General features: G+C 37.7%; 1 protein-coding gene across 1 annotated transcript in view; it reads right to left on the reverse strand.

The window, feature by feature from the left end:
- The window catches only part of LOC311050119 (beta-galactosidase-1-like protein 2), a 43233-nt gene extending 34939 nt beyond the window's left edge, over positions 1 to 8294 (reverse strand). The window contains exons 1-4 of the mRNA XM_084064082.1: positions 8173 to 8294; positions 4417 to 4602; positions 1965 to 2033; positions 1194 to 1289 (exon numbers count right to left, since the gene is read on the reverse strand). Of these exons, the coding sequence (XP_083920208.1) occupies positions 1194 to 1289; positions 1965 to 2033; positions 4417 to 4602; positions 8173 to 8255 (434 nt within the window). The 5' untranslated portion in view covers positions 8256 to 8294. The remainder of the gene's footprint in view (positions 1 to 1193; positions 1290 to 1964; positions 2034 to 4416; positions 4603 to 8172) is intronic.
- Between the last annotated feature and the right edge of the window lie 2713 nt (positions 8295 to 11007).

Genomic DNA, 11007 nt, shown 5'->3' on the forward strand with positions numbered 1-11007 from the left:
GGAGCTCTACAATGTGCTGCACAGTGAACCGTAAGCTCATTAGCTTGGTTGCTATCAGCAATCCTCACATTGATAAAGCATAACTATCATCAGGAGATGCGAGGCCCTCCAGTCGCTCTTTCTGCACCAAGAAATACAACTTTTTGATCATTATCATCAGACATGATCAATGCCAACCGCACTTTCCCTGAAGGAATAACTTTTCCAAAAATATCGGCATTCAAGAATATCTGTCTCTAGTCTCTAACAGTGGTGGAACAAGTACTAAAATGTTTTACTTAAGTAAAAGTATCAATACTGCAATGCAGCAATACTCTGTTGCAAGTAAAAGTCCAAGTATTCAAAATTTACTTGAGTAAAAGTACAAATGTATTGGCATCAAAATGTACTTAAGTACCAAAAGTAAAAGTAATAATTAACACATTGAGTGCCAAAAACGGTCTGGACCGTTTTCATAATCCAAACGAGGTGTGCCAAAAACGGTTAGGGACGTTTTTTGAAAAAAATATGAAAAAAAAACAAAAACATTTTTTTCTTTTTTTTCCTTCACAGCACCAGGAGATATCATTTTACGAAGATTTAGACTCCAATCCACTTCCTGGTTAACTTATGACTTCAAAAGCCTGTATCTCGGCTCATGTGTACTTTTTGTGTTTTACTATGTATTTTCGACTATTTTCAACAGGCTGCAACTATGGAACGGATTACCGAATGTTTTTAATCTTTTTCCCCCGATTGTACGAGACCTCTATGTGTGTAGTGAGGGCATCACCGTGAGGACGGTGATCACTGAAAATATTTTGTGACTACTTGAAAAAGGTTAAAAAATGGTTAAAAATCCAGGCACTCAAAGTACACTTTTTTAAAACACCCCTGGCACTCAATGTGTTAAGCAGAATGTCCCGTTTCACGTGTGTTCAAAATGTCTACAAATATTTTGAAAATAGCATATCTACAAGCTTGTCTGGAAAAAACGAAAATGACACATATATTCGTTCCTGGATTGAATGGGTTAAGACAAGGTAGCACAGATCGGAGTTTTTTTTTTTTTTTTTAAAACATATATTCAAAGATTTGCATTTTATTTTTATATAGCAGATCTACAAGCTCAAAGCGCGGCACTTGGAGCGCAATTCATGGTGCCATCAGCGGCCGCAGTTCACACGTTCAACATTTACACTTGTGCTTTTTACCTTGGCAGTCCCCCCAAATCCCATTCAGCGCAGATGTATGGTCCTGGACGCAGAAGAACCCAAAGACCCAGCTTTGCTGCTACGCTGAGGTAGGCTCTATAAGAGATGGACATGATGCAGTCAAGTCAATCTCAATACAAAGTGTTTAAAATGTCTAATGATAATTATTAGGCATATAACAATTTGTCGTAAATCGATTGAAATCGATTCAAACTCTTGACAATTTAAATCAATTTAATAAAAAAAAAGGTAAGAGAATTGATTAAAAAAAAAATAGTTTTCACTCATTTGCTACTGAATTGAAAAGTGGATAAGAGGAAACACAGTATTGTATTGGTTGAGTGAATTGTTACATGCCTAATAATTATATGAATGCTCTATAATTATAGATACAAATACTTTTTTCTTTCAGGTACTGACTGAGGAACATTTACAATACACTGAATGTGAATTGAGATCCATTCCTTGTTAGACAGGGCACAATAGTTTAATATCTAGCAGAACTGCTAGATATTAGGTTAGTTTTGTTTGATCAATAAGATAGATTTACTGTAAGAAACACTGACAGTCTAAAGTGTAGAGTGATTTCAAAGGGAATAATAGCAGACCATTTAATAAAACAAATCTTTGAAAATAAATCCATCAACCAGAACACTTGAGCAATGTTAAAACACAGCAGTGCCACCTACTGGAGATGTAAAACCTGCAGCTGTATGGCAAGAAAAGCAAGCCAGCCACACCATTATCTACAAGCGTGCCATTATGTCTTACTCTAAATCCAGTTGTCCCTGGAAGTTAAACACCCCTCTCTCAGGCTCGTGTAGGTTCCATGGCACATATCTGGGGGAAAAAGAAGTGACATTTAATGATGGATGGCCTAGCGGCCCTTAGAATAGAAACATTTGTACATACTTCTTAAAGGGATAGTTCACCCAAAACATATTTTTTTCTATCGATTAGTCACTCCATGGAGACTTGAATTCATGGATATTTTTATTGTTTTGGCTGCATTCCTAAGCCAATAATTTGATGACCAGAGGACCGGTAGAAAGCGGTTCCGGTAAGAGACACAAAGGAGACTCTTTGTGTCTCTTCCCGGAACCGCTGCTGGCCATCAAATTATTGGCTTAGGAATGAGACAAAAAACAAACAAATATCCATGAATTCAAGTCTCCATGGGGTGACTAATCATAGAAAAAAAGTCATTTTGGGGGTGAACTATCCCTTTAAGCGTGTGATTTGTTCTTCCTGCATTTTAAACCTAATAATGATATTATAAACATATAAAGTAGTTCGGGCGAACTTGACCTTGTGGTCAGTGGGTATCCTTCCCGGGAGAGAGTGTTGCTTAAAGTTAAATGCATAAGTCTGCTGCACTTTGAGAGCAAAATTAAGACAGACCTACAGTTCTGTACTTAAAGGACAACTTTGGTTTTTTACAACCAAGGTTTATATTTTAGCTTGTAATTAAAGTAAATAAATGATGAGTGTAATTTTTTTTTCATTTACTGCTTTCTATAGTTTTAGCATTTTTTGCGATATTTTTTACAGTGGGCGGGGGCATTCTGTCCGGTGGCTAAATATGCCTTTTTTACACAATAAAAAAGGTCCGGCTGTCTGAGATGGCCAGATGTGAGTTATTGGGGGCTAGAAGAGCTACTGTAAATAATAATAAAGAAAACGCCGGGTTAATGTGTTAAAAAAATGCATATTTAGCCACCGGACAGAATGCCCCCGCCCACTGTGAAAACACTGTAAAAAAGATTGTGAAAATTGCTAAAACTATAGAAAGCAGTAAATTTAAAAATTTTAACACTCATCTTTTATTTACTTTAATTACAATCTAAAACATAAACATTGGTTGTAAAAAAACAAAGTTGTCCTTTAAGACTGGACGGCAATGTTCATTTTGTTGACTAAGACTAATAGACCAATATTTTCATATTTAGTCAACTAAGACTAAAGACTAGAGTTAAACATGTTTTGAAAATGAACTTGTAGTTATGCTCCAGCACTCTAGGTTGTTCTAGAGCACATCTTGTGTTGTCCTTGCTTACTGTAAATCGCTCTGGATTAAGAGCGTCTGCTAAATGCCTAAGACTAAACCATTTCAGATGACTTAAATAGGACTAAAACTAAATGGTGTGTTATTCAAAAGACTAATACTAAAACTAAATCAGAATGTGCTGTCAAAATTAACACTGCTGGATGGGGAATCTCAGGACATTGTTTAACATCTCAAACACTGCTGTTCAGAATCTGGCATAAAATAAAACAGTAAAGCATTTCATACAGAAGGCTGTATATAAGCTGCTTTGCTGCATTAAAACATGTCCACACGTCATCTAGTAATTCATTTTCAGTGAAAGGTGAGCGAGCACTGGTCCTGTGAAAGTGTTGCGGTCGTGTCTCAGTTAAATAGTCTAACCTTTCCTCCGTGATGAGCAAGGGTTGAACGAGCTGAATTTGAAACAAGCTATTAAAACACTCGAAGCGTGAAGGGATGTTTGTCATTGGCTGGCTTTAACTGTACATGCAAGGCAAGCGGCGGGGAGCGTCCATATTGCATGTTAATAGTAGATAATGATATCATATGATAATGATGAAAAATTACTTTGGTTTGTTATGAGACTATGGCTGGACAAATTAGACTATGGCAGACCACCACAGTCTAGTTTGTTAAATGGAAAACACTGCAGTCACCAGCCTTAACCCATTAAGACCGGGAACGCATCTGCGTCACTTTAAGATTTCTTTGGCTATTCAAAAAATAGCAGATCTACAAGCTCATACGAGCTTGTAGATCTGCTATTGTTTGGAGAAAAAAATAAATCGTGAAAATGTGTGCAAATCTTTGAATATATATACACATTTTTAACTCAAATCTTTGCTTCTGGGGGTCCCTGGAACAAAAGATTTTGAAATGGGGGGGATATGACAAATACATATCATTTTGGGGGTCCTTGACATGAAAGAAGTTTGAGAACCACTGATATTATAGCAACTTAAGTTTCTTTTTTTTTTAAACTGTTAGGATTTAGAACATTTTTAGAATCCCCAGAAGCAAAGATTTTAGTAAAAAATGTTCGCTTTAAAAATATGTATGTATATTAAAAGTTTTGCACATTTTCACGATTTTCCCAAAAAACAAACACGCTACGAGCTGCTTTCCCGAGATGCTTTCCCGAGCCTTAATGGATTAAGCTACAGCAGCGTCCCTTACGTTGTGAGAGTATTGAGGCCACAGGCCTTCATCTTCAGCAGCCGGTCCTCCCAGTAGGCTCTGGGGACACGGAAGTAGTGGATGGAGCCTCCCAGGATGCGGAAAGGTTCTCCTTCCAGGGTGAACTGGGAGGAGTTGGCCCTCAGACCCTGCAGGTGGCTCATTCTCCTCACTTCAGGAGGATGTCTGGAGGGGGGGGGGGGAATCTATTAATAACATTTTATTTGTATTATTTTGTAACTCACATTTTTATTTGGAGATTACAGAAAAAAAAACATTATACATTTCAGTGCTTTTCATTCAGTCCACATTTCTCTGTCCTGTTACATTATTGACATATTTAATAATTTTATACATGTAAAAAAAAAGCTGTAATAGCTGATCTAAAAGCTTACAACGCATCAGATTTTTTTTTAGATGGGGGTCCGCGGCCTAATGCGTATATACACACACACACACACACACACACACACACACACACACACACACACACACACACACACACACACACACACACACACACACACACACACACACACACACACACACACACACACACACACACACACACACACACACACACACACACAGCTCTACAAGATTGTATATCTGCTATTTTTGAATAGCCAAAGACATCTTAAAATGACACGCAGATGTGTTCCCGGTCTTAATGGGTTAAAGAAGATGGAGGCCTGTGGACTCTCATAGACCACCTGAGCCCCAGCGATCCATATTCAGGGGGAACATTTGCCAAACAATAGCATATCGTCTATTTTCAACGCATCGATGTATAGTGGTTACGGTAATCTGATTTTGACGCTATATTAACTCATTTTCCTTGGCCCCCTGAAACCCCTTCAAGGACCCCTAAGAACCACTACCCTAAAACAGTGGTTCTCAACCTGTGGGTTGGGACCCCCAGGGGGTCCCCACATGATTTGGGGGGGGGGGTCCCCAGATGACAATGAAGTGACAATTTAAGGACTTCTTTTTTTTTTTTTTACGTTTTGTTTATTCGTTTTTGTTATTTTTTTACCCTACTCATAGGTAGTACAGACATTAACTGAAGCAAATAAGCAAATAAACAGAGTATCTCCAAACAGTGAGAGTAAGATATAAACAACATCCAAACAAAACAAAACAAAAAACAGACAACACTCACAAAGAAAATAATAACAGACAACAAAACAAATACACAACGTAAAATCTCCAAAAACATGTATGTATATAGAAAACAGTCCATGATCTATAAACGCTACATCGAGTTAGGCACAGGTCATTGAAAGCAATTGTACATGTCAGTGATGTCAATTTAAGGACTTCTAAGACCTTTTTAATACCTTAAAAAAAGAAAAGAAAAAGACCATTACTGCATCGAACGTAATCAACAAACTATACTATAAAAAAATGGTCAAACATTGGCAAAATTGTCAAATAATATAAGAAAGAGGATTTTTAAAATAGCCGATCTACAAGCTCACAACGCCTCGTGAGCTTGTAGGTCTGCTATTTACACAATATTTATTTGTGGAACAGAGTCAAACTAAATTGAATGCCTCAACTCCTACATTCCAAGTCCAAGGATGAGGGGTTCTCAGTTCAAATATGATTATTTTGGGGGGTCCCCAGTTCAAATATGATTATTTTGGGGGGTCCCCAGTTCAAATATGATTATTTGGGGGGGTCACAGCCTGAAAACACCCTGGCCAACCCCCCACGCTGTAGAATAAAGTCCCACTTGCAGTCAGAAGTCAGAAACCTGGTGGTCAAAGAACTTTCTATCACACTAAAATGTGCCCCTTCTGAATAACTCACCTCTAGCACTCCTCATTGTAATATAATCTATATCTACAAAGTAACTAGTGACTAAAGTTTTCAAAGAATTAAAGTGGAGTAAAAGTACAATATTTGCCTCTGAGATGTAGTGGAGTATACGTAAAAGTATAGACTATTGGAAACACTCCAGTAAAGTAAAAGTACCTCAAAATTGCATTTAAGTGCATTACTTGAGTAAATGTATTTGGTTACTTTACACCACTGCTTCATGTACATACACGCATTGATTTGAATACCACCGAAAGTATATTACTTGAATCAAGGCTTGGATTTTGAATTGGTATAACGTGATACATTTACCGTAATGAAGCATGGACTGTCTGAGAGTACAATCACTCTATTATGTTACATACCACGTGTCTGGTCGTGTCCAATGTCCATGTCAATGGGGTCAAGCGGAGGCTCAGTGTCCTCAGTGGTGTAAAGTAACTAAATACATGTACTCAAGTATTGTACTTAAGTCCAATTTTGACTTAACTGGAGTATTTCAATTTCCCAATACTTTTACTTCTACTCCACTACATCTCAGAGGAAAATATTGCACTTTTTACTCCACTAGAATTATTTGAAAACTTTAGTTACTAGTTACATTGTAGATTTTGATAATTATTACAAAACATACATTAAACACTTCAGCCCTATTTACATTTCGGCTATTTTCAAAAGATTTTGTACATTTCATACATTTGAAAACTTGTGAAATGGGATATTCTGCATAATGAGTGCTTTCTACTTTTGTTACTTTTAAGTACATTTTGATGCGAATACTTTTCTACTTTTACTCAGGTAAATTTTGAATTCGGGACTTTTGCTTGTAACAGAGTATGTCTACATTGCAGTATACTTTTACTTAAGTACAAAATGTGAGTACTTTTTGTCCTGCTGGTCAGCATGTGTCCTTCTCACAACTTGAGGCATGTCTGTAGCCGAGATATATTTGATCGATTTTGACATTGTTTATCTCTACAACAGTCTTGTAGCTACCACCCCCTCAGATTGCCCTGGAATGTCAGCAGCAAAGCCCGTACGGCCCCGGTGCTTAAACCCGCGTCCCCCAAATGTTAACTCAGTGTCTGGCGTGTTTGTGCAATGTATGAGTCCATATTTTTCAATAACGAAGTGTTTTAAGGCCGTCTGTGGCCGAAAGCCATTTCCACCCTTCGTTTACTTCCTGTTCATATTGAGTGTAATTCCGTCTTTCACCAAGTCTGAAATTTCTTTATTAGGAGTAACCCCTTGAGATGAATCATCTCGTTTTCGAGGGGGTCCTCAAATTACAAAATACACTTCAAGACAAAATATTTTTTACAAATAAATCTGACAACAACAACCAGACAAAACAAACAAAACAAGAAACACAACAAACAAAAACAAAAAACATACAACGATAACACAACAGCAATTGCAACAGTACATAGCACGTATATGAAACATTGCGTCATAGGTTGCTTATAATGTTGATTAGTCAAAACATGAACAGGTAATCTCAAGGTGAGAGGACAGGGCAGTTTTGAACAGTTGAAAATATGTTATTGAACGAATATGAACAGGTAAGCGCCCCGTCACTACCACCCATTGGGAACTTCAAACAGAATCGGCCACAGACGGGATTAAAACACTTCTTTATTGACGTATATGGACTAATACATTGCACAAACACGCCGGACACCTAGCTAACATTTGGGGCAAGCGGGTAAGTACCTTATATTTGGCATTTGTACATGTTTGGAGAAATACAGGCTTTGGAGATGACATCTCAGGGCAATCTGGGGGGTGGTAGCTAGGACTTGAGGCATGTCTGTAAGTCACAGCCCAGTGAATGTGGGCTGCTTAACACGCGTTGTTTACATCCGTCAGGAGCAAAACTTTGTATTCTCTTAAATTAAGTTATCATTGTGATGCTGCGAGTGTTTGTCTTACCGTGTCAACAGATATACGATGATCCCAGCGATGGTAAAACATAGTATGGCATATCTTTGCTTCAGAGACAAGCGAACAACCATCGATATTCGATAAGCTTCCCGAGTTGAAGTTCTTGTGACGATTCCGGATACCAAAACCGCTCGCCCCTAAACACAGTCGCCCCCCCAGGGGCAAATCCGGCGACCTCGTATTCCTAAACGTAACCTCAGTAAACTTAACTTATACCATACCTAAAACCTAACCTTATTCCTAAACGTAACCTCAGTAAACTATGCCTAAACCTAACTGTATTCCTAAACGTAACCTCAGTAAACTATGCCTAAACCTAAACTTATTTATCCTATCCTCAATAATACAAGAATACAAGAACCGCTGGGGGAGATCGGTCCGCGAAGGAAATGGGAGCGAGCGTATTTTGGGGCGAGGCTTCCGGTTATCCTTCGAAGTTGTTGTGACAGCAGGAGCTAATGCAGCTAATACAAAATACTAAAATAACGTTAATATTCTAAAGATATTATAAGTTAGTCTTGTTATTATTATGCATTAGTCCTAGTCGTCAGGCTGACCACAGCAATGACTAACATGTGGAATGAATACTTATATTATACTTTCTTTATAGAAAGCAGACTGAAGTACGGTTAGAAGTGTGCTGCAGCTGAAGGCTGTCATTATAACAATATCCTACAGGTGGCAGCAATTGACAATTGACTGCAGGCTGGTTTCAGACCACTGGTTAAGACTAACTTAGTTACAGTTTTCTCTCTCTCTCTCTCTCTCTCGACTAACTTAGTTACAGTTTTCTCTCTCTCTCTCTCTCTCTCTCTCTCTCTCTCTCTCTCTCTCTCTCTCTCTCTCTCTCTCTCTCTCTCTCTCTCTTATTTGGATTACATTGCCAAAGCAAAAGTGGAACAGAACAATGTATGTGCAAATAAATATTGAATATAAATAGGAATGAAATAAAAGTGTAATCAGAGCTGTGTTTGCATTGCAACTTTGAGGGAAGACTATCTTAAACTATAAAAATTGTGCATTTTCTGTCAGAAATAGTTATACATCCATATAGGAGCGCAGCATTTCAATGTTTTGCTTCCACTTCGTATCAAACCTTTGAGACAAGCAGCAGCAATTTATTCAAATGTAATTGAATGAAGGGTTAGTTACTCTGCTTTCTCTCCCTCCCTCCCTCCATCGCTATCTCTCTCACACACACACACACGCACACGCACACGCACACGCACACGCACACACACACACACACACACACACACACACACACACACACACTTCTGGGGTATATTTACTTTAGTGGAGTATTTCCAATTTTCAGTATACTTCTACCCCACTAGTACATCTCTAAGGCAAATATTTTACTTTTACTCCATTACAACTATTTGAAAACTTTAGTAACTACTATAGTTAATATAAATTATTATTACAAAACATACATTAACAACTTTAGCCCTATTTTATACATAGGATATTTGAAAATAGCAGATCTACAAGCTCACAACCCGTCACATCTCAAGTAAATTTTGCATTCTGGACTTTTACTTGTAACAGAGTATTTCTATAGCAGTATTGATAGTTTGATACTTTTACACAAGTAAAAAAAATTGAGTACTTTTTCCACCACTGCACACACACACGCACAAGCACACACACACACACACACACACACACACACACACACACACACACACACACACACACACACACACAGACACACACACACACACACACACAGAGGGTGCCTTTATGTTGTCGTTCCAAACCAACAATAGTTTCCCTTATCCACGGTAGGCTATTCTAGGCCTCCCATCCCAGGACTGGTCATCTGGTCAAATGTTCCCCGGTTCAACTCCACCCAAGGTACAGTATTGACCGTGTTGTAGACGCTGTTGGTTTTCTGTGACAGTTTGGGACATACCCTCCGTGCTGCTGACATTTGGTAAGGTCTTTAATTGTATTTTCATTGTTTGTTTTGTAAAAGTCTGGCTACACAACACCTTCAGTGTGGCCTTTCGCTGACAGTCAGTGGTGTGACAGTCAATACTGCAATGTAGAAATACTAGAAATACTCTGTTACAAGTAAAAGTCCAGAATTCAAAATGTACTTGAGTAAAAGTACAAAAGTATTGCTATCAAAATGTACTTAAAGCATCAAAAGGAGAAAGTACTCACTATGCAGAATGTGTCACAAGTTGTATGTATGAAATGTATAAACTTATTTTGAAAATAGCAGATCTACAAGCTCACAATGTGACGCATTGTGAGCTTGTAGATCTGCTATTTTCAAACGGCCGAAATGTATACAGGGCTAATAAATGTATGTTTTGTAATAATAATCAAAATCTACAAAGTAACAAGTAACTAAAGTTTTCAAATAAATGTAGTGGAGTAAAAGTACAATATTTTGATCAAACATTTTTAACTCAAATCTTTGCTTCTGGGGGGTCCCTGGAACAATATATTTTGAGATGGGGGTCCGCGGCCAAATACATATCATTTTGGGGGTCCTTGACATGAAGAAGTTTGAGAACCATGCTGATTATAGCAACAGAAGTCAGGATTTCTACAAAGACATTTGTAGAATCCCCAGAAGCAAAGATTTGAGTTACAAATGTTCGCTTTAAAAAATATATATATTCAATAAGATTTTCTAAAAAAATCATGATTGTTCAAAAAATAGCAGATCTACAAGGTCATAGCGCTATGAGCTTTATATCTGCTTGTATGAGCTTGTATATATAGCTTGTATATCTGCTATTTTTGATAAAATAAACTCGTTTTTTATTAAACATCTTGTTTCCTTCCAGACATCCCTGTGAAGTG

This window comes from Gymnoscopelus microlampas (assembly GCF_963454915.1).
Source record: "Gymnoscopelus microlampas genome assembly, chromosome: 8".
In the NCBI taxonomy this organism is placed as follows: domain Eukaryota; kingdom Metazoa; phylum Chordata; class Actinopteri; order Myctophiformes; family Myctophidae; genus Gymnoscopelus; species Gymnoscopelus microlampas.